The 25,309-nt window shown below is 42.7% G+C and overlaps 1 protein-coding gene across 1 annotated transcript in view; it reads right to left on the bottom strand.

The window, feature by feature from the left end:
* The window catches only part of IFT88 (intraflagellar transport 88), a 103,678-nt gene that overhangs the window by 570 nt on the left and 77,799 nt on the right, over positions 1–25,309 (bottom strand). Inside the window, exons 23-25 of the mRNA XM_029911953.1 lie at positions 23,260–23,366; positions 15,676–15,736; positions 576–674 (exon numbers count right to left, since the gene is read on the bottom strand). Of these exons, the coding sequence (XP_029767813.1) occupies positions 576–674; positions 15,676–15,736; positions 23,260–23,366 (267 nt within the window). The remainder of the gene's footprint in view (positions 1–575; positions 675–15,675; positions 15,737–23,259; positions 23,367–25,309) is intronic.

Raw genomic sequence — 25,309 nt, 5'->3', positions numbered from 1 at the left:
TTTGGGTTCTACATTACCCCATTACAGAACAGGAGGAAGAGAACAATAGTGGTCATGCATATGTTCTGGTGGCTAGAGTTTCCTTTTCAAAATTATTTCTATTGCTTTATTACAACTATATAGTTAATATGCAAGACTTAGAGAAATAGGTTTTAGGAAGGAGCTTGGCAGAGGAGGAATGGTGGATGGGTTCAGTAAGAGAATTCCAGGCATTAATGAATTTCAATGGGATTGAGGTGCCTATCTCCCTTAGGCTCTTTTGAAAAGCTCCCCTTAATAAAATAAGAATGTGTGATTGTAAAAGTACAAAAACTGGCAGAGGATTGCAGTGAGCAGATTCGGTAGTTTAAATCACTTTTTAAAATGGATATGTCCCTTTGACAACATACAAGCATAAGTTAATGATTTTATGGTAGACCTGGGAACAAAGAAGCTATAACTATTTTTCATCCATGTTTCATGATGAAAATGCTTCCACAATTTGTGCAATTTAATATGATTTTCAGCAATTATTTTTCTCATTCCATTTGTCTAGGCAAGATGGAGCAACTCAGAAGGTACCACAGTCCACTTGCCTATTTCTTTATTACCGCTGCTTTCATAAGGCTCATTTGTTCCAGGCAAAGCCCTTAGCTTGGCACTTAGTCGTTCCCCCTTAGCACTACCGCCACTATCTGGAAAAAAAAAAAAAGAGAAAAACCACAATAAAACACTGTCGCATACTTCATGAAAGCAAGATAGGCAATTGAAATTGGACTAATTTGCATTAAATAATTTTTTTATATCTTATGCCATTATTTTCCTGATGGCCATCATATTGAATTTTAATACAGATTTCTAAAAAATATGACCTCTGTGATCTGTGTATGTGTGTCAAAATACACAGTGCCACTCATGCTCTGGGATAATTAAACTTTTATTTTACATCTTTTTAGCTTCAAATTCTAACATCTTAAAACCTCTATTAAAATTAAGGAAAAGTAATATTTGAGGGTTTAAATAGATTACAACATGTGGTTCCTACAAACAATGCCTGTTTTACAATGCATACAAACATTTCAGACATGTATATCTATTCATATATTGGTGTGATCCACCTGTCAGACAGTATCAGTCTTAAATCCAGAACACTTACTTTGCCTTTCATTAGTAAAGTCTGAGTGGCATGTGCTGTTGGCATGGCAGTGAGGCACAGTTCATACATACAGTACATCTTGGCTCTGCATCTTGCTGTAAACATTCTATTCACAGCTCAGTTTGCAATGGGCCCCCTGGAATGTGACTGTTCTGATGGCTGCCTAGTATCCAGACACTGTCAGATTAACATTCTATTACCACAGCAGTATTCCAGACCCTCTAAATGGTCTATTCACAGGGCAGCCTTGAATCTTTTTCACAGTTTATAGGAAGCTTTCAATTTTGTCTGCTGGAACAATTTGTGATTTAATATTTTGCTTCCTGGGGAAAATGTCCCTTGTTTTGGATTGGTGTATTTACAGAGCATCTTAAGCCATGCAGCCAAACATAAATATACTTCTTTGCAACATGCAACAATGCTGTTATTAGAAATGTTCCCAGCTGAAAGGGAACAGGCAAAGGGTATGAAGTCAGGAGATGGCTACAAATTGTAATTCCCATATTTATTACAAATATTGTTAATAAATTGTTATAATTTTTACAAATGTATTCTTCCCCAAGGAAGACAAATATTTATTTTACTCTAATATTATTGCTGAGTGCAGCATGCTCAGCCATTCACAAGCCTTACAGGAGGACATTGCTTCTGCTCCAAGGAACATATAGAATCATAGAATCATAGATTATTAGGGTTGGAAGGGACCTCAGGAGAGGGTTTATTATTTATCTATCTTTGGTGGATTATTATCAGAAAGCTTCATGGATGAAATGTGTTTTAAGGAGGGATTTGAATAAACAGAAATCAATTGGGAGACAAGGGGCCTGATCCAAAGCTCAGTGAAGTCTCTTATTAACTACAATGTGCTTTGGACAAGACCCAGGGGCCAGGAAGCGAGTAGCAAGCTGGAAGAAGTATGGAAGAAGGTGTGAAGATGAGAATCGGAGGAGGATTAAAAAGGGTCTGCAGGGAGAGTGAGAGAATAGGTAGGATCTGTGCACGTAGGTGTTACAATAATACAAATAATAAAACCTTAGGACTCTGAAGACAGTAAGTTTGCACTTGATGATGAAAGTGACAGGAAAGGAAGGGATTTGAAGGGATATGAAGAAGGGAATCACATGGCTGGGATTGCCAGAGAGGAAGACTACTAATGGCAGCAATTGAATAGATTTAATAGGTTAGTTTCAGAGAGAAGGAGGTTCCTGAAACCAAGATAAAGAAAATCAAGGTAGCATGTGAAAGGGTTCTGACAGTTATAAGGAAGAGAGAAGCACATAATTTAGAGATATTGCAAAGAAGCAGCAGCAGGGTTTGACATAAACAGAAAAGCAGGAGAAGAGCTGAACATAAATAGGAAAACCAGAAATGCAGACAAACAGACTATAAATAAACTGAAGACTTGAAGAGCTCTGTGTCGCTCAAAAACTTGTCTCTTTCACCAGCAGAAGTTGTCTAATGAAAGATATTACCTCACATACCTTGTGTCTCTCATAAATAACCATCCACTGTACTTTAGTACCCTAAATTGAGCAATTTTAACTATGAGGCCTCTTGGACTGAATCCTAAGGTCCTTACGTAGATTTTACTTAGTCCTTACTCAGGCAATATTCTCATGAAATTAAGTTAATGGGACTTGTGACTGAATAAAAAAAATTGGGAAATCCACATCTACTCTAACACAAGAAACCACTTTTTTCTGACAAAACAAAACTAGCAGACTGGAAAAAAATGAAGGTTTTTCTGAAGTGAAATACATGTGATTTGCTTTGTCTGCATATTTACTCCTTACACATAAAATAGCACCCATATAAAATACAGTTCATTCTACTACCTAGTTAGACCTACCACTCTTTTGTATCTGCCTTTAAATACTGATACACTTTTACCAAGTTATTTGCTTTTTCAGCACCTAGCCCAGGGATCGGCAACCTTTGGCATGCGGCTCGCCAGGGTAAGCACCCTGGCGGGCCGGGCCGGATTGTTTACCTGCCGTGTCCACAGGTTTGGCCGATCGCGGCTCCCACTGGCCGCGGTTCACTGCTCCAGGCCAATGGAGGCTGCGGGAAGCGGCGCGGGCCGAGGGATGTGCTGGCTGCTGCTACCCGTCACCCCCATTGGCCTGAAGCGACAAACCACGGCCAGTGGGAGCCGCAATCGGCCGAACCTGCGGACGCGGCAGGTAAACAAACCGGCCCAGCCCGCCAGGGTGCTTACCCTGGTGAGCTGTGTGCCAAAGGTTGCCGATACCTGACCTAGCCTATTACCAAGTTTCAACCAAACCAATCTGAATTTGCTGAAGATGTGCTCTGTTGATGCTGAGCTGGCTGGACAGAAGTGGAGGTCTGTTAATCATTGATATAATTCTGAAATCAACTGTCCTGTCTTCCATAAGTTTACTTCCATAACTAATATGCTCACCTTCCAGACCAACAACCTCCCAATTAGCAATGACTCCACCCATTCTTTTTCCCTTCTGGGCTTCTAGACATTTTTTCCCCCGTTTGTTTCTTAATAGGCATAAAAAGACCCATTCTTTTGTTTTCATCATTTCCCTTTTAACTATTTAAAATAAAGTTTTCACTCAGAGATTGAAATTAGAGCTTGATTTAAAAACTTTCAAATGAATGCTATATTTATATAAATACTTTAGAGTGACATACAAGTTCAGAAAAAGAACACTTCCCAAAAACTCTGCTGGGTTGGGTTTTTTTCTGGAAAAAACTGAGTAAGGACCTGAGGATTTAGATCTCTATGCTAAAAGGGTGCATATCCACGTTCAAAACATAAAAAAAAAAAATCCCACAAGATGGAATAAGCCTGGCTGTAAAACCCATAAAACAATGTAGAACACTTTTTTGTATCTTCTATATAAGTAGTACAACACAAAATAACAGTGTTCACCTCTCATTGATTTTTTTCAGTCTTAAAAACATCATATTTAATGAGCTACCAGAGTCAAACCAACCAACAAACTGATCCTTTTGCTTTTGCTCAAGCAAAATTCCCATATCCTTGGGGGTTATGAATAGAGATTGAGAGGAAAAGCCGCTCCTACTTATCACTAAGGTAATCTTTGCTTTTGGGAGGTGTTAAACCCTAGCAAGGGATGCATGACTTGGCCGTCACTGGGTAGTAATTAATAATCTTGCTGACTGAGAGCTTTATAAATACAATTGGTAAGTAGTGAAAACTTCTGTCATAAAATTTTACATTTTGCAGTTCTCTTTGCATATAAATATTTTATATATTTTTTTACTCTCTCTAAATGTGTAATTTGGCCAACTCCATGGAACTTAATTTTGCAACGTAGACTGTAGGATCTTGGGACCCCACACTGGACGGAAGAATTTCAAAGGAAGACCTGGCTTTTAATGCATTTTAGCACAAATGTGCATACTTTACAGAGATGAGATTTCTAGTCTGATAGTGAACAGAAAATCTGGTTTGCTTTAATATGCATTCCTCACTTGTGGGTTATAGAAATAACACCAAATTTCACCCAAAATGGCCACTGATTGTCTGCCTGTCTAGCCAAGGAAAAAAGGAAACGGCTGTAAAATTAAATAAAAATGTGTTATTAAAAATGCATCACCAGTGATTAAAGAATAATTTACACAGAGCTTTGAACACGTCTGCGAAAGGACTGCACCTATTTTCAGGGAAAAGACAGCTGCCAAAATGGGAGGAAAGAGAGAGATCATGCAGAGAAAGTCAAAAGAAACCGAAAGCAGGACAAGTTCACACACCTGTTATAACCGCTGGGTTGGCAGGAGGCACGTATAAAGAAAGAAAAATATAAAGATAACGTTAAGACAAAGGATGACAATGGAAACTCTATGGAAGCAAGGAATTTCTGTAGAGGTTTTATCTGCTACGGTATAGATTCTGAGTTATAGTAATTGTTGGAAAGACTAAACAAGCACTTGCAGTAAAGATCCACTGCAAACATTTCTCAGACTGCAAATAAGTTCTGCCTACATTATTCTAGAAACAGTACAAATAGTAAGAAGAGCAATTTTATCATTTACTTTTAAAATAATAAGAGTTACTGTCCATAATGAAAACAATATTCTATGCAGTCACAAAATTTTAGTCAATTACACTTTATTTATTTAACAATGGCACATATAGTGAGGAGTTGAACTAGCTCTTTGTGTCAGTGACTAACTTCCAGTGCAAGTAAAGTGACTTTAATCTGCAAAGGAGCAATTTATCATTCTCTATTAAAAAGCCATTACTACATCATCACCGTAATTAGTCTAGCAGGGCCATTCACACTGTATTGATTTTTGGTCCATCCAAAATGCCAATAGACCAATACAATATTAATTGAAGGAATGTTTTTCTTTGGTTTAAAGAACCAAAAAATAAAAAACCTTTAAAAGAATTTGAGTACAAAAAGCAGGTTAAGATATTTTATAAATTTGATTTAAAAATTATATTTAATCACGAAAAGCAAGTAAACTTGGAATTATGGCTACCACACTCATAATCTCCCTTGCTTCTCCTCTCAATCTGTGTGCATAATGGTTAATCGGATTTATACATGCATAGAGATGGATAATACACTCCGAATCCTGGCATTTATTACTCTGCACAAAATCCTGTGCCAATCCTCCTGGGGTTTCCTAGCACAAATGGTCACACACAAGAAAATAAAGAATTAACCTCTCATCTGCTAGTAGCTGCTAGGCTACTGATAGACTAGTTGTCATTTTCAAGTGTGAGGCTAACTCTAGAGGAAAGGTCAACAAAAAAATCGGAGGTTGTTATGGAAAAGTCAATGCACCAATTACATTCACAGCAAAATAGATTTGGAGACAATTTATTCAATACTCAGACAAAGTACATTCCCCTGTGAAAACACTAGCACACCTAACCAATTTTTAAAATTAACATTTGATTGACATGACTAGTCTGTTAAATATGAAATCAGAGATTTCACTTGAGTTCATAAAATCCCTAGAAAAGACAAGTCATGGACATTGTAATCATGCTCACTCAGTAAGATCGTAACACCCTGCTAAATAGAGGGATCTGATGATCTCCTGTGTATCTCTACACAAGAGCTCACTGTTGTAATGATTATTGCTTTGTTTTTATATCTACATGGCATGCATTTGTAAACCTGTTAAAACTTCCTAAATAAAGCATTAAAATAAATAAATCATATATGCTTTTATCTGACCTTTGCAATACACAAAACAAGGTGGATTAAGGGTAGAGTAGCAGCCTTAACTCTGATTTTCCAATATGCAGTATTGTTGTAACTGTGTTGGTCACAGGATATTAGCGAGACAAGGTGAGTTAGTTAATATCTTTTACTGAACCAACTTCTTTTGGTGAAAGAGACAAGTTTTTGAGCTAACACAGAAGAAGAGCTGAAAGCTTCTCTCTCTCTCTCTCTCCAACAGAAGCTGATTCAATAAAAGATATTACCTAAAACACCTTGTGTCTCTGCTTTTCCTGGCCACTTATGTCATATGCTTAATGTAAAATTTAGTGTAATTACATATTATGCATAAATGTGCACATTTATTAATGTTCACTCATATACTTTCAGCTGCACTTTAAAAGCTACTGTTGATTATTGTACATACAGATGGTGCAGATTGCTAGAAGGGAAAATTAAACTAAAAAGAATGAACACGTAAAACAAAATCACTGGTAATTTTTGTGTGGAAGAATGATTAGTACAGCAAAATCTTGTATACGTAGTTCTACTTTGGAATACTTAAAGGTTTTGGCACTGCTATATCCAGCTGAAAAGGTTCTCATTTCTCTGCAAATGTTTTTGTACTTCTTAGTCGGCAGATTAGTTACATGTGTAATGCCGACAGACCCCGGTTGTTGATGGGCGGGGTTACATACTTCCCCTAGCTGAGGAAGCGTGTTCCGAGCTTCAGAGACTTCCCAGTTGAAATCCCGGACAAGCCCCCACTTGTTACACCAACAGACCCTGGATGTCAGCAGGCAGGATCGAACCTGGGACCTCTGGAGCTTAGTGCATGAGCCTCTACCACAGGGGTGGGCAAACTTTTTGGCCCAAGGGCCCCATCGGGGAATAGAAATTGTATGGCGGCCCATGAATGCTCACAAAATTGGGGTTGGGGTGTGGAAGGGGGTGAGGGCTCTGGATGGGGGTGCAGGCTCTGGGGTTGGACTGGGGATGAGGAGTTTGGGGTGTAGGAGGGTGCTCTAGGCTGGGACCAAGGGGTTCATAGGGTGGGAGGGGAATCAGGGCTGGGGCAGGGGTGTGGGAAGGGGAGCAGTTTCAGGCTGGGAGTGCGGGCTCTGGGGTGGGGCAGATGAGAGGTTTGGGGTGCAGGAGGGTGCTCTGGGCCTGGATCGAGGGGTTTGGAGAGCAGGAGGAGGATCAGGGGTGGGGCAAGGGGTTGGGGCATGGGGAGAGGCTCAGGGGTGCAGGCTCTGAGCGGTGCTTACCTCAAGCGGCTCCCAGAAGCAGTGGCATGTCCCTTCTCTGGCTCCTACACGGAGGCATGGCCAGGCGGCTCTGCACGCTGCACCATCCGCAGGTACCGCTCCTGCAGCTCCCATTGGAGCGCCGGAGGGGGCCATTGGAGCACGTAGGAGCCGGAGCGGGTCCATGCCATGGCTTCCGGGAGCCGTGCGGTCCGGCCCCTGACCTTGCGCTCTGGCTAGAGCATAAGAATGGCCATGCTGGGTCAGACCAAAGGTCCATCCAGCCCAGGATACTGTCTACCGACAGTGGCCAATGCCAGGTGTTCCAGAGGGAGTGAACCTAATGGGTAATGATCAAGTGATCTCTCTCCTGCCATCCATCTCCACCCTCTGACAAACAGAGGCTAGGGACACCATTCCTTACCCATCCTGGCTAACAGCCATTAATGAACTTAACCTCCATGAATGTAACTAGTTCTTTTTTAAACCCTGTTATAGTCCTAGCCTTCACAACCTCCTCAGGCAAGGAGTTCCACAGGTTGACTGAGTGCTAGAGCGGGGCAATGCCACGGAAACCGTGTAGTGCAGCCCCTGACCCAGTGCCCTGGCTGGAGCGCCAGAGCAGGGCAGAGCCATGTGGTGAGGCCTGCGACCCAGCCGGAGCGCTGGAGCGGCCCCAGCTGGAGCGGGGCCAAGCCATGTGGTGCAGCCCCCAACCCGCGGGCTGTAGTTTGCCCACCCCTGCTCTACCACATGAGCTAAAAACCAACCGGCTCTTAGCTAAGGCTATAGAGCAGTCTCATTTAACTCTCTCTAAGTGGTCTCAGACTCTCAGTGCCACTAGATGGGACAGAACACCACACCCAGGAGGTATGCACACCCAGGAGGTGTGTGGGTTACACATGTATACCACATCAGTCAAATTGTACAGATTTACAGCTGGTATTTCTAAGCAAACTTTCACTGGTCATAAGTTAGAGAGGTGGGAAGAACAATTACAACACAAGCAATTCCTCCAATATCACAGAATACATTTAATTCTATTTTTAGTACTATTTTACACAATGTATATGAGGCACGGAACATGCATGAAATACTTTCTTTTCTCAGGATATTAAGGGTGAAATCATTTAATTAGATCTAAGTCACCTTAAAAAATTAAAGTGTCTGAAATAAAGTGCATAGTGGGCTAAAGTTCTTAACAGAGAATCAGGATGCTTCACCAACCCAAAATGTGTTGGAAGGACATAGAGAGATGCATTTACACTTTGGGTGATGGTGGTGGTGAGGGGGGTCCATAGAGAAAAGGGAGCTTGGTTTGGTTTGGCCAAAACCCATGAATTCAGCACTCTGCCCAGCTAATGCAAAGTCTTTTATCTAAAAATCTGCTTAAGTGTAAACCATTTCTAGCATGGAAGTTAAGCTAACCAATAGAGTGTGTTAATACGCAGAAAACATGTTCAATTTATTCTAATGTGAGAATTTGGAGTTAATAGAGCACAAAGGGGGAAATAGTCCTGCAAAGCGCCCCCTCCTCCCCCCCGCGAAAGCCAACTGAAAATGCAACTGATTGTGAAGCTCTTGCCTTAAGATAGTGAGAGGACTTTCTGCAAATTTCTTGCTTTAGAGTGCAGACCTGAACTGCACTTCCTATCGCCCTTCACTGCTCTAAAATCCACATGTCCCTTTGTTACACAAGGAGCTTCCTGAAGGCTGTACTGAGTGTGTACAAATATGAAGAGTCAACCCTATTCCACCCTCTGAGATAACTGCAGGAGGGATGGAGAGGGCAAAGAAACTCAGATTTTCCTTGTGGAGTTTCCTTCACTTCTTTCCCGGTTGGGGCCTCGGGAGTCATGGAGAAGGCAAGCAGTGCAGCCTTTCAATCCCATGGATTCTGGAGATGGATGGAGAAGGGGACCAACCCACCCTCAGACAACTCGCTTACGCTAAACTGCCTCTCTGGGCCACTACCTCCTCTCTGTATTTTTTTTTATTACAGAAAAGCATTGTAAGGTGAGGTACCAATGATATCTCATCCTGTCACCAAAAAAAAATTAAAAGATTTCAAAATGCAAATCTGATGCTTGCTGAGGAAAGATAAGTTTAGGAGAACCCCAAAGTGGTCAAATTTTGGATGTTCATTTTAGTTATAATCTTTGAAATTGCCAGATCCAGACTGTGTCTAGATCTTCTAGTGATACTTCTGGGTCTTCCTGTAAAAGAAAGAAATAATTCCAAGCTTATTTCTCATCTCTCTGATGTAGCAAAATGCTCCTTAGCTGTGCATTCAAAAAAGAAAGAACCCTGAAACTATTTAAAGGGTCAGGAACATATTTCTTCTGGAAAAGCTTGCCAACAATACAAAAATAAATCGTAGTGATTTCAACACAACTCGGTTCCCTTTTTTGAAATTTGAACAAATTAAACCTTCAAAAGCAACCGAGACTGGATAACTTTTAACTGCTTTTCTTATGATAGAGGTACAGTCCTCCCAGGGCCGTCCCTAGCCATTTGGGTGCCCTACGCAGCCCCAGGCCTCCCCCTGCCCAGGGTCTGGGAGGCAGGAGCTGTGGGGAGCCACTTTTGGGGGCCCCACAGGCCCAGAGTGGCCTGGAAGATTAGCGGGGGGCCGGGAGCATCCCGCTCCGCTTCCCTCGCCCTGGCCCCAGCCATGTTGCTTGGGGGAAGGGGCTTGGGGGAAGGGATCCCCCCACCACTCACTGGCAGCAGCAGGAAGCGGAGCAGCCCGGCCCCAGCCCGCTCTACTCCACCAGCTCCCAGCCGCAGCTCTCCGGTTCCCGCTGCCGGTGAGAGCCGGGAGCAGTCCTTTCCCCAACCTGAGCCACATGGCTGGGGCCGGGGCAAGGGAAGTGGAGTGGGCTGGGGCCGTGTCTCTCCGCTTCCGCGATCCTTTCCCCACACTCACCGGCGGCGGGAAGCAGAGCAATGTGGCTGGGAGCTGGCAGAGTGGAGCGGACTGGGGCTGGGTTGCTCCGCTTCCCGCCACTGCCGGTGAGTGCGGGGTCGCTGGGGGAAGAGGTGGAATGGGAGCGGGCCGGGGGCGGAGCAGGGGGAAAGGGTAAGAGGCAGGGTGGAGGGAGTTTTCCGGGGCCCCACCCCCCCCAGGGATGGCCCTGCCCGTTGCGGGGGGTGGGGGGGCGGCCGAGGGATAGGGCTGGTCACTGGGGCTGGTGCTGCCACGTATGCAGCACACAGCTGCCTAGGGCACCATGAAATTCGGGGCAATTTGGTGCCGCAAATTTCATGGTGCCCTACATAGCTGCGTATGCCTAAGGACGGCCCTGAGTCCTCCACTGAACACTCTTGCAGATATCTGTTTTTCTGGTCTCCCCTTTTTGTACTCTAGCTACCATATATATGCAGACAAGAGTTGAATTCTTAGGATTATGCTGTAATATTTCTCCTGCGTCTTCTGTATAGTTTTATTTCTGAAAAGTAGTAAATTATTTTTAAGTTTTATGGGCAAACCTAGCCCACTTAATTCTCCCAGTAGTCTCCCCTCTGCATGTGTTTTCAGTGTCACTGTCCAAAACAAGGGAGCCTTGTACTATTATTGATTCTATTATAAGTAAGCATACATTTCTGTCACAGATTCCGGGACCTCCATGACTTCTTCTGGGGCAGAACTGGAGCAGATGTCAGCCCCAGGGTGGCAGCCAGCCCCAGGGCAGCAGCCCCCAGAATGGCAGCCAGCCTAGGGGCATGCCAGAACAGTGGCTGGTGTTGGGTCAGCGGGCTGGAGCAGCAGTAATCAGCCCCTGCCGCAGGAGCAGCAGTGGGGCTGGAGCAGCTGCAAGCCCCAGAAGTGCTCTGTTTGTCCCCCCACAGGATATTTTAGTAAAAGTCAGGGGTGGGTTGCGGGCTTCTGTGAATTTTTGTTTATTGCCTGTGACCTATCACTGACTTTTAATAAAAATACCTGTGACAGAATCTTAACCTTAACAATAAATAAGTAGATATGGATAAAACATTTGAAAAAGTCTATGAAAACTAATAAACAAAGAAACATAGGCATGTTTGGCTGCAAGAGAGAAAAGTTAAAAATTATAAAAAATAGTATGTAAAAACAATCCCCTTTTACTCAGCAGACAAGAACTGAGTTCAGGATTCCACATTTCTCCTGGATCAGCGAATGACATCAAATCTCTAAAAATGTTCAGGAAAATGATCCCCACTGGTCTTTGCAAGGATACGAATCCCCAAATTTGTGAATCTAAATTTTTTTTTAGCAATAAACATATCCAAAAATCTTGAATAAAGTAACCCATATTTATGTTATTTGTGTGCCTCAGGAAGATTGCGTACATAGCATTTTTAAACTGTGAAACACAGACTTGCAATCCTGTTAAGCTATGCCAAGTACAGAAAAAATGAGTATTTAGGGCTTCTGGTCCCACTGGATCTTACTGCAAGTTTGTAAATGGGAGCTATACTACAATACAGTCCTTATGTCTATTGCCTCTTGTGTGCCAACTTCTTCACCGGTAGTGTTTCCCAGGGCTAGCATACCCAGTTATCAATCTGTGGTGCCTTTGACTGCTTCTGAAAAGTTTAAGTAGTACATCTTGCCTCAACTTTTAATTGGGAGCCCCAGTAGAAATACCTTCAGGCTCAGTACAGAGCCTCCTTTGTAATACTGCTTATTTGTTGAGCTGTTTCAAAAACTGTTTGATTTTTCGTCAGTTGCACCAAATTTGCATAAATGAGCATCCTTAGAATCTTTTCCTACAAAAGTCTGTTCCCAAAGCCTAAATTCTTTTCAGTCTCTCAGGAGTTAAATACAATAACTGCAGAACTCTGCACAAAAATCGAAATCAATATGGAAGAGTGCACAGCTATAGCTCAACTCGGACCCATTGCTCTTACGAGATTTAATCTCCTACATTAGCGTTCCAAGTGTCCATACGTTTCTCTACATGTGGTCTATGGCGAATGTATGAATCTGTGGAGTTGAAAAAACTCAGTGCCTTAGAATGACTAGAGCTTGTGGTAGAAGTTCCTAATGAGTTCAACTCTCTTTTCATTTTCCACATATATTTTTTGTCCTTAAGAGAAGTATTGACAAAACGCTAGCTCAGGGTCTTTAAAGCTGTCTTAACTTCTTCTCAGGTAGGATCTTTCTTATTTCCCCTATTAGCTGTCCTCTTGCATTTACATCCTTATTTATTAAGCTACCAAACATCCCTTTCTCTCTCAGGCTACGTCTACACTACCCGCCTAAATCGGCGGGTAGAAATCGATCTCTCGGGGATCGAATTATCGCGTCTCGTCGGGATGCGACAATCGATCCCCAAATTGACGCTTGTACTCCACCAGCGCAGGTAGGAGTAAGCGCCGTCGACGGGGGAGCTGTGGAGGTCAATTTGCCGCCGTCCTCACAGCGGGGTAAGTCGGCTCGGATACGTCAAATTCAGTTACACTTTTCGCGTAGCTGAATTTGTGCATCTTAAATCGACCCCCCCCCCGTAGTGAGGACGTAGCCTCAGGTAATGTTCCACTCTTTCACTAACAAGGGTACATACGATGACAGAATGTAGCTGTGAAAGAGGAAAGGGCCCCTTTGCAACACTTACATGGATATCAGGGCCATTGTTTTGCACAAGTCTGAATCCTTTGGTCTGAGCCCAATGCTGCCCTCCATTTCTACCTAAACAAGCATGGGGTCCACAGGTCATCCTGCATGACTACTTTGTGACCAGACCATAGGTGCAGAGGACTTTGTTTGGGCCCAGCCCACTATAGTGAATTTCTTCCTTAGGGTTCATAAGTAGGTCCCTACCAAATTCATGGGCCATTTTGGTAAATTTCACAATCATAGGATTTTAAAAACCTGAAATTTCACGGTGTTGTAACCATGGGGGTCCTGACCCAAAAGGGGGTTGTGTGGGGTGGTTGCATGGATACTGTCGAGGGGATGTAGTATTGCCACCCTTACTTCTGTGCTGCTGCTGGTGGCAGCACTGCCTTCAGAGCTGGACCCCCAGACAGCAGCTGTGGAGCTTCCTGCAGCCAGGGGAGGTTCCTGGAGGTGGGTCTGACCTGGCCCCGGGAGTGGATCATGCAGGGAAAGAGGAAGTTCCATCTCTCCCCAGCTCAGCCATCACCCACCCGTAAGGCTGGCCCTGCCCCCCGCATACCATGCCACCCTCACTTCTGTTCTGCTGCTGGCGGTGGCGCTGCCTTCAGAACTGGGTGCCCGTTAGCAGCCACCACTCTACATTCTCCAGCCACCCAGCTCAGAAGGCAGCAAAGAAGTAAGGGTTGCAATACTGTGAGCCCCCTACAACAGCCAGATTTCACAGGGGAGAGCAGATTTTATGGTCAAGAGCAGATTTCATGATCCATGACGTGTTTTTCACAACCATGAATTTGGTAGGGCCCTATTCATAAGGATCATGAATCTCCAAGATTCATATAGGTGACAAGAACCCAAAAATCAGTTATCAGAAAAAGAGGCAATCTGAAATGATATTATGGTATGTTTTCTAGGTATAACAGTTTCCTATAACTTCAGATTTAATTAATGTGAATAAATGTTTAGGTGACAGTACAGATGTGTGTGTGATAAAGCTGACTAAAACATCCACGTGTGGCGGTCATATCTATGCAATAAATTGCAGAACTATGTATTGTTCATCATGCACTTTTAACTGCCTGACCAGCTCTTTGCTCACTAATCGATCTCTGTAGGATTTATTCTAATATTTCAAATCCCTGAGCAGATTCAAAAAACTTTCCCAGAAATGTTTTCTTCTCTCCCTCCTACCAACATGAGGAATTTCCCCTTAAAATTATCTTAGCCTGAGGCCCAAAACGACAATCCCTGACAAGTGATGGGGTTTCTCTATATAAAAATGTAATTAATTCAAAGTCTATCTCGTAGGACTGCAGAGCTAAAAATGGGGGCTTCATACCACTGCAAAATAGAAAGATAACCTCTTTCCTAAGGCACCCCAGGACTCCGTTCTAGCCCCATAAGATCCTAAGATAGGAGACTTAATAATGTAAATTATTTAAGTAATGAAAAGCTATTCTGGGTTATGTTAGTGGTTTTCATGGCTTTTTATGAGCCTTGTACAGTTGGATAAGTGGTAATTAAGACATCTGGCTTTGCAGGTGGAAGGACAAGAAAAATAGTCCAATTTTTAGTAAAAAAAACAAACGTCCTGAACCATTCCACACATTGGTTTTCTGTAACAGGAAATGTAAGCAGAATGTACGATAGGTGGTATGAAGGCTTTCTAAGCATGTATTTGGTACCTGCTTAAGTCACTCATGGCTTTGCCATTCATGAATAATGTGATGTGACCATTCACACACGCACAGTGACATTCACTTTTGTGTGTGATCAGTCCAAAATGTCTTTTTTATAGCATCTATGGAAAAACCCCTGTATTTCCATTTTATGGCACTGTGCTAAATTTCTCTTGGGCCACTTACACATTATAGTGATCACCTTTGTTTATAAAATCCTCTTATCCCTGCTAGATTTTTGAAAAGTTGATTTTCTGTTGCATCTGTAAATCAAGGTGGTTATGCTGAACTGTAAATCTGAATTTGTCCCAGTACTGTTGACCAGAGAACCAGTTCCGAGTTTTAGGATTGTGAGGAAGTGTCTACAAGTCATTGCAAAAATCTCCCCAATTAAAAACAATTCACAGAAGCATTTTACAAACCTGTTCTTATAGCTATTTTTTTCTCTTTCTCAGGGCACTTGACAATGACTCTTTAAAATGTGTTGTTTATCCAAAATTTAACATTCAAAGAGTGTTCAGTTAAACTATTTTATAAACAGGTCACAAATTTATTTTTAGGAAAACTGTGAGACCTGCATGTGCTATATAAACCCTAAAACAAAAGAAAAAAGCTACCGTATTAGTGAAGATTTTACAGAGCAAAGATTAATATTCACAATACTAAGACCAAAGGAGCTAAAAAATGTAAGTGAAGTTTGCAAAATAATATTTATGCATTACTCAATATGTACTTGTATAAATATAAAAGGGTTTACAACACTTTAAGAAAAACTCTTCTTTTAGAACGTTGACAACTCCAACACTTAAGCAAAGTTGTTATTCCAAGTACTTACCCCCACTACCACTCCCTTCTCTGCGGCTACGTGCACTGCCATCTCTGCCAGATTTAACACGCTAGAACAACAGTGAAATAAATTTGAAGGAATAAACACAAAAACCCTATTTAGCATAATTATATTAGATAGAACTGCTGAAGCTCAAAATTCAGTTTACTGCTATAAACAGTAGAGAACACTAAATTGGACTTAAATTACAGTAATATTGTATTGTGCAACTAAAATCTTATTTCTTCAGTACAAAAAGTTGCATTTAAAATCAGAGTTAAATACAATGTTTACACAGAACTAATGAAGTTCAAATAAAAAAATTCAATAAAATCTGTTCTTTCAGATAACATTTATATAAGAATAAAAATACCTTACATGAAGTTTTGATTAGTACAGCTGAAAAAATTCTCAAGGTATTCCCCTCTACATGACTTCAAAGTAGTATTTGCCTACTAACATCTTGTAAATCCAAGAAGTGTTTTGTTATTGTAAAGATTCAAGTGGGGAGGAAGAAAATTTAGAAAGAGAAATATTTACCCCACACGTCTTAAATTTCTAATATTTGGCACAGCACTGTATGTCAGGAAAAAAGTTAATTTAATTTGTTGTTGAGTGCTAAATCTAACATGAAGGCAATGGTAAATATTATAAAAAACTATGTTTAAAAAGTCAAGTTTCTTGGAATGAGGAAAGGACCACAAACACCTTCCAGCTGTGTTATTTTTAGGATTATTTAAAAATGTTACTGTTATTTTGTCCAAGCAATACCTCTATATTGCACGATTGACTGGGCCTCTGATTTCGCTTCCTTAGCTCTCGTCCCCTAACGCCCCTACTCTACTTGCGCTACATTGATGACATCTTCATCATCTGGACTCATGGAAAAGAAGCCCTTGAGGAATTCCACCATGATTTCAATAATTTCCATCCTACCATCAACCTCAGCCTAGATCAATCCACACAAGCGGTCCATTTCCTGGACACTACTGTGCTAATAAGCGATGGTCACATAAATACCACCCTGTACCGGAAACCTACTGACCGCTACACTTACCTACATGCCTCCAGCTTCCATCCAGGACACACCACACGATCCATTGTCTACAGCCAAGCTCTAAGATATAACCGCATTTGCTCCAATCCCTCAGATAGAGACAAGCACCTACACGATCTCTATCAAGCATTCTTAAAACTACAATACCCACCTGCTGAAGTGAAAAAACAGATTGACAGAGCCAGACGAGTACCCAGAAGTCACCTCCTACAAGACAGGGCCAACAAAGAAAATAACAGAACACCACTAGCTGTCACCTTCAGCCCCCAACTAAAACCTCTCCAGCGCATCATTAGAGATCTACAACCTATCCTGAAAGATGATCCTTTACTCTCACAGATCTTGGGAGACAGACCTGTCCTTGCTTACAGACAACCCCCCAACCTAAAGCAAATACTCACCAGCAACCACACAGCACTGAACAAAAACACTGACCCAGGAACCTATCCTTGTAACAAAGCCCGATGCCAACTCTGTCCACATATCTATTCAAGTGACACCATCATAGGGCCTAATCACATCAGCCATACCATCAGGGGCTCGTTCACCTGCACATCTACCAATGTGATATATGCCATCATGTGCCAACAATGCCCCTCTGCCATGTACATTGGCCAAACCGGACAGTCTCTACGCAAAAGAATTAATGGACACAAATCTGACATCAGGAATCATAATACTCAAAAACCAGTGGGAGAACACTTTAACCTGTCTGGCCATTCTATGACAGACCTGCGGGTGGCTATCTTAAAACAGAAAAACTTCAAAAACAGACTCCAATGAGAGACTGCTGAGCTGGAATTGATATGCAAACTAGACACAATCAACTCAGGGCTAAATAGGGATTGGGAATGGCTGAGCCATTACAAACATTGAATCTATCTCCCCTTGTAAGTATTCTCACACTTGCTTCTTATCAAACTGTCTGTACTTGGCCACCTTGATTATCACTTCAAAAGTTTTTTTTCTCTTACTTAATTGGCCTCTCAGAGTTGGTAAGACAACTCCCACCTGTTCATGCTCTCTGTATGTGTGTATATATATCTCCTCAATATATGTTTCACTCAATATGCATCCGAAGAAGTGGGTTGTAGCCCACGAAAGCTTATGCTCTAATAAATTTGTTAGTCTCTAAGGTGCCACAAGTACTCCTGTTCTTTTTGTTTAAAAAAGATGTGTGGACTATATAGGCCTTTGGTTGAAAATCTAGATCATGTGACATAAAATGACTTTCCTAAGCAGTTTATTTTAATATTAGTTGAAATCGTTTAGCTGAGTGGAGATTCAGTAATAACAAGTTAGCTGAGGTTCTTTAAAGCCTTAACATTTTAGGACCTCATCCTGGAAACATGATGTACATATTAACTTGAAAGCATGAAGCATAATCTAGTTAAGTTCCAGTGAAGGGAGTAATCCCTTTGAACTCAGTGTGACTACACACATGAAGTTAAGCATCTGCATGACTGTTTGCAGGATTGAGGCCTTTGCCATCATCTACGCTATAAATACAACAGTGTCTGGTGGATTATTTATTACCTCCATCACAACCAATCTTCTCAAAGTACCCTAAAGATGTATGTAAATTCACATGCAAAGGGTCTAGTTTTACTTTGTGCATGGTTTTTATTATTTCATTTTAATTTATCTTGACCTCCAGTTAATGGTTGCATCATGTATAACTGAAAACAAAAAGGCACTTAAAAAATTCTGGAGACTGAGCAGCTGCAAAATGATCCTAACAGTCTCTAAACGGTATGTACTGTATAACATACAAAGTGCGGGCACATGCATTCCAACTTCATACCCACAGCACTGTGTAAAGCTCTTGAGTATTTCAAACATAAGGGCAAATTTAAAAGGAAAAACTGAAAATGAAGGTAGTGGGTCTAATGTGGAACAAGTAGGTTTTATGTGTTGGCGTTTCATTTGTGAAAACGCAAGATCAAATTCTCTAATGGGTCACAAGTGGAAATGAGTTTGCTTTACATCCTATTCCCACGTGGATGACAGAATCATTTTTGGCACAACTGGCAGCCTCTGGTCAAGAGAGGCCCAGGACTGGAAGAGCAGAAATGTGTTGCACATTAGAACTGAGATGCACTGAGGAAAATCATATGGTGTCTGTACATATTATCCCTGGTTCACATCACAGCTTATCAGGTGCTCATTTTCAGTCATTAAATTCACGTAGAGAAATAAATATACAATGCTACTACCTGTATTTGAACCAATGCCAATAAGATTTTGTGAATTTGTGTACCAGTATCAGTGTGTGCACGCATCTCTTTTAAATGAAATACCAGGGAAATGTTAATGCACTAAGGAATATTCAGGTGAATATTCACCTACCCCACAGATGTTTCCAGATCTCTGGCTGGACACCTTTAAGCACTTGTCTACACTTGGAAATTTACAGAAATAGTTATTCTAGAATAGTTATTTTGATATAAGCCCCTGTGTGGACACTCTTATTACAGAATAAGAGTGGTCACAAAGGAGTTTTCCAGAATAGCTATTTTGGTAAATTTCCAAATGTAGACAAGACCTTAGTAAGACTCATTGAAAAGCAGGGCATATTCCACAAATATTTAATTATCTATTTACTGCCTCACCACTTGGCACAGTAGTAAAGAGATCATGGCTTGGCCTGAAATATTGAGGAAGGGAAACTGAGTTTAAATTGCTGATGAAAACAGAGAGCAATAACTGACCTGTGCCTTTCTTTGCGGACTGAAATCAGTATTTGGCAGGGAAACATAAGGGGTAAATTTTATAATTTCTGAGCTACAGAACTCAACCTCTAACAACTGGAGAGGCACAAAGTGAATCATAGTATGAGACTCTTATTTTGCATTGCAATGCTGGTGTTATGAAAGAATAGGTAGGAATGATGCATTGTTGTGATTAACATAACATTCCAGTCATCTGCAAATTAGCCTCTCCAAATTATGGTTAATTTACCATAGCAGTAGAAAATGATTGTATTAGAGTTTGTGCTTCTATATACCTGTCTCGTGATTAAATGGAGAAGGGTAGTATTCAGCAGCTAGTCCCTGGACTTTCAGTGATTAATGTATCAAGTCAAAATGAAATATTACATTTTTAACATCACTGAGATATTACTATAATCTTAAACAACGAAGTTAAACAATTTAATTGTTTAAATATTTTCACTAGTAGTTTAATGCACAGAAGTAGTAAGTGTTCAAAAGTGCCCAGAAAACTCAGGTTCACATCAAGTAAAGATGTTAAAAACAAACAAAAACACCTAACCAAACAAAAACAGTATTTGTATAAAAAGTGTGAATATTTTTTTAAAAAAGGAAAAAGGTGCTTTTCTTACATTTCTTAATATTTGCAGGCCTATGCTGCATAATTAAGAACTCAGGAAAAAGTAGTGCTGATATTGTATACAAGTGAGTAATTACCTCTCCAACCCCAGGGACCTCCGCCCTCCAATTAAAAATTAATCCAGTTTTTATACAAGTTTAGTTTCTGACCTTTCCTGAGTAGAGTTTACCAGTTATTTTATGTTGTGGCAAAGTGACTGTGTTTGTAATGTGGACCATTACCCACTAAAGATAAAGCAGAACCAATTTAACTCATTTCAGTGAGACCCTCTTGGAGTTGTAATCTGAAAAGGTAATGTTTTATCTGCTTAGCTGTTTCGTTACTTATGTCATAGTGGGGTGGCAGCACCACCAAAGTTAAGGCTGAGCCTTGCTTACTGTTTAGCAGTCAATTTTTCTAAATGCACTAAGTCCCACATGCTTCGGGAAATTGTCTTCAAAACTGTTATGTTGCAACAGGGGTTGCGGTAGAGTTTGTGGTGCAAATATGGGGTCATTTGATTGAGGAGTTCCCAATAACTAGGGCCCTACCAAGTTCACGGCCAAGAAAAACGCATCACAGACAGTGAAATCTGGTCTTTCACCCTATACTATACAGATTTCATGGGGAGACCAGCGTTTCTCAAATTGGGGATCCTGACCCAAACGGGAATTGCAGGGGGGTCACAAGATTATTTTAGGGTGAGTTGCGGTATTGCCACCCTTACTTCTGCACTGCCTTCAGAGCTGGGTGGCTGGAGAGCGGCAGCTGTTGGCCAGGCGCTCAGCTCTGAAGGCAGCGCCGCGCCTGCAGCAGTGCAGAAGTAAGGGTGGCAATACCATACCATGCCACCCTTACTTCTGTGCTGCTGCTGGCGGTGGCTCTGCCTTCAGAGCTGGGCTTCCAGCCAGCAGGCGCAGCTCTCCAGCTGCTCACTCTGAAGGCAGCTCCTCCACCAGCAGCAGCACAGAAGAAAGGGTAGGAGTACTGCAACACCCCCTACAATACCCTCGTAACCCTCCAAAATTCCTTTTTGGGTCAGTACCCTTACAATAACGATACTTTGACATTTCAGATTTAAATAGCTGTAATCACGAAATTTACGATTTTTAAAATCCTATGACCATTAAATTTACTAAAATTGACTGTGAATTTGGTAGGGCTCTACCAATAACCATTCCCCACATTATGAGCTTCTTTACATTTTCAATATGCAGTGAAATATATGTAGCTAGTGAGATTATCTTTAATACTGGTATGACACGAGGGGCCAGGAAATATTTCTTGGGGTAAATTTGGAGTCATTTATCAAGATGTTTCTCAGATACAGCCCTCTCCCCCAGTAAGGAGCTGATTTTAGTATTCAAATTGCTCTAAAGTCCATGTGCATAATAAGATTGTCTTGAAACCTGGTATTGCATGACTGGGCTTGAGTTAGATTTTGAGGTAGAAGGGGGAGGGGAGGAGAATACATATTGAAATGAATGGGTCAGATCACACCACTTAAGAGCTGTTGTCAGGCTGTATTCATCTCCATGAGGTGTTTGGATTCACCTGAAAACATCCCCTTGAGATGAATGAGTCACTTCACATCTTTGCAATCCTCCTATGCTGCAGAGGGTTGTGCAGAACCCCTTCTCCCTATGCTAGTCCCAAAAGTGGAGTACAGATTTTGGTAGGGTTACCATATTTCAGCACTGAAAAAAGAGGACGGGAGGAGCCCCGCCCCCGTCCTGCCCTAGCCCCGCCCCTTCCACTCCCCGCCCCCCTCAGAACCCCAACCCTCCCCCTGCTCCTTGTTCCCTGACTGCCCCCTCCTGGGACCCCTGCCCCTAACTGCCCTCCAGGACTCCACCCCCTATCTAAGCCTCCCTGCCTCTTGTCCCCTGACTGCCCCAACCCTTATCCACACCCCCACCCCCAGACAGACCCCTGGGACTCCCAAGCCCCATCCAACCACTCCCCACCCATCTAAACCCCTCTGCTCCCTGTCCCCTGACTGCTCCGATCCCTCTCCCCACTCCTGCTCCCTGACAGCTCCCCCCCCACACCCCCCCCCCCCCCCCCCCCCACCCGCTCCTTGTCCCCTGACTGCCTCCTCCTGGGACCCCTGCTCCTAACTGCCCTCCAGAACCCCACCCCCTACCTAAGCCTCCCTGTTCCTTATCCCCTAACTGCCCCTTCCTAAGACCCCCCCCAACTGCCCCCCAGGACCCTACCCCCTACTTGTACCCTGACTGCCCAAAACTTTCTCCACTCCCCCCAAGAAGCCCCCCCCCGAACTCCCGACCCCCCCTGTTTCTTGACTGCCCCCTCCAGAACCTCCCTGCCCCTTCTCCTGCCCCCCTTACCCTGCTGCTCAGAACAGGGTGTTGGGCTCTGTGCGAGCCAGACACGTGGCTGCGCTCCCCAGCACAACACACAACCCGGTCCCTGGTCCTACACAGTGCTGCTGGAGCGGGGCGCGGGGCTGCCGGGGAGGAGGAGCTGCCGGCTCAGAATGCAGGGAGGGAGGGAGGAGCTCCTCTACAGCTGCTCCAGAGTCCAACCCGTGACTTTCCTGCAGCCCTCCCAGCCGCTCACTCTGCTCTGCCGGGGGAGGGGGGAAATCCCGGACATTTTGAGTGATTTACAAATTCCCCCCGGACGCTATTTTTAGCACAAAAAGGAGGACATGTCCGGGTAAATCCGGACGAATGGTAACCCTAGATTTTGGGGCTCCCTCTCACCCTTGCTACCACCATCTGGTAGATGTGCTCTTCACAGGCTTTTGTTTATTACCTTCCTACCTGCCCTTGATCCTACTGGGGGGCACGATGGAGGGCAGAGCTGGTAGCTAAGTGACAGTGAGGTAGTCCCAGTAAGCTGTCTTGTGCCCCCCGTCACGCCCCCTTCACTACTACCGCTTCCTCAAAGCCAAGGGAAATTCACTGCCCAAAAACTTCATTAAGGCAGAATGTTTACGTTGACTAGATGTGCCTTGTACCCTTACAGAATGCACCTATATTTAAACCTCTGAAAACCAAAGAATCCAAGAGTTATGGCAAAACCAACTTAAACGTCTGTAAACCAGGAAGTGAAGGTACACTCTAGCTAGGCTAAAGTATTATAGCAAATATTATTTTACTGTTCATTGTGCTAGGCAGTGAAGATACGTAATGAAAATGAAAAAATAATCCACTTTTCATAGGAGAAAACAAACATACCTGTTCCCTTATTTCTTTTAGTTTTTCCACTCTCTTGAGCTTTGTCACATATTCTTGAACTTCTTTCAGCCCCATATCTGTGCAGAGACGAACTAAGAACCGTAGACCTAATTGTACATTAAAAATATATTTAGAAAAGGGCTTGAAAACAGGTGAAAAAATAGCAGTGTGTTTAACCTAGTAAAACTGAATTTATAGAGTAGCAGCATGGTCTTCTGGACATAGCAAAGGACTGGGGATCAGGGGTTCCTGCTTTCTAATACCAGCAACTCAGATTGGAATCTTATGCAAGCAATTTTAACTTTTCTGTGATTGACTGTAGAATGGTTAATAATACCCAAGGGGTGTTGTGAAATTTAGTTACTTAGTGTTTGTGAAATGCTTTGAAAATAAAAAGCATTATACATATGCTAAACTGCTATCGCAAAACCATTCCCCAATAGCATTTTATTGAAAATAAGTCATCAATGCCAAATGAGCTGAAAAGAATGGACACTAGCATAGTTACATTTTCTAATTACTCCAGTGTTGAGTCAGCACTTCAGACGCATGGTGGGTGGTCTTTTAGCTCCTGCGTTAATATCAATCTCTATAGAGTTCAAAAATTGGTATGAAGGCTAAATGTGACTATGGTTGTCTATGCTATGGAGACTATGGCTATGTCTACACCACAGACCTTACAGCACCACACCTGTACTGCTGCAGCTGCGCTGCTGTAAGGTCTCCTGTGTAGCCACTTTATGCCGATGGAGATAACTCTCCCGTCGGCATAATTAAACCACCCCCAACGAGCAGCGGCAGCTATGTCTGCGGGAGAGCATCTCCTGCCGACATACCATCTCTTTTGTCGGTGAAACTTATGTCAGTCAAGGGTGTGCTTTTTCACACCCCTGACTGACAAAAGTTTTACCGACAAAAGTGCTAGTGTAGAGATAGCTATGCTGGTATAGGCTATGCCGGCATAGCCCTGTAGTGCAGACGCAGCCTACACTGACAGAAGGGGTTTTTCTGTTGCTGTAGGAACATCACTTCCCTCAACAAAGCCCTCTTTTATTTTGACATAGCTGTGTCTACACTGGGGGTTTTGTCAGAATAGCTATGCCAGTCAGGGGTGTGGTTTTTTCACACCCCTGACGGATGTAACTATGTTGATATAACTTTTCAGTGTAGACCAGGCTTATATGATAAAATAGGAAGGGCTTAGGGGAAGAGAGAACTCCTTTGAGCCACAGTCCTCAATTTGGAAAAGAGCTGCCGCTGTCTCTGTGCACAGCAGCATGGAATGACACCTATCTAAATACGACGCTAAACTATCAATAACCAGTAAACAGAAGAAAACCTCAACAACTAGTTAAAAGGTGATTTAACAACAGCTGATGAAGCACAGGGAGATGAGAGAGCTTCTGACTCATTGCCTTTAGAAATTAATAGAATAGTGGAATGAAGAACAGTGACTACTTTCCTAGTAGTTCTGTACTGCATCCTCAGTCTCATGGATTTGTGCCGGCAATGTTCAAAGAATGTTAGAATTACTGAAAGATTTTCAAAATAGTCCACTCCTTTGATTCACACACTACAAATATTAACATGCCTTATATTTTTTTTACTGTGACAGACCCAGACCAGTGGGGTACAGGAGTCTGGTAGAGGGCAACTATACTGGTCACTGGATGAGTAGTTTTCTGTTCCCTGAGTGACCAGAGCAGGAGCTGTACTAGAGTAATCAGGAACATGCTAGAACCAGTTAAGGCAGGCAGGCTAATCAGGACACCTGGAGCCAATTAAGAAGAAGCTTCTAGAATCAATTAAGGCAGGCTAATCAGGGCACCTGGGTTTTAAAAAGGAGATCACTTCAGTTTGTGGTGTGAGTGTGAGGAGCTGGGAGCAAGAGGCGCAAGGAGCTGAGAGTGAGAGGGTGTGCTGCTGGAGGACTGAGGAGCACAAGCGTTATCAGACACCAGGAGGAAGGTCCTGTGGTGAGAATAAGGAAGGTGTTTGGAGGAGGCCATGGGGAAGTAGCCCAGGGAGTTGTAGCTGTCATGCAGCTGTT

Source organism: Terrapene carolina, unplaced genomic scaffold (assembly GCF_002925995.2).
Source record: "Terrapene carolina triunguis isolate 2854851 unplaced genomic scaffold, T_m_triunguis-2.0 Scaffold138, whole genome shotgun sequence".
In the NCBI taxonomy this organism is placed as follows: Eukaryota; Metazoa; Chordata; order Testudines; family Emydidae; genus Terrapene; species Terrapene triunguis.
The sequence above is the reverse complement of the archived record's forward strand: the minus strand, read 5'-3'. Positions and strand labels throughout refer to the sequence as shown.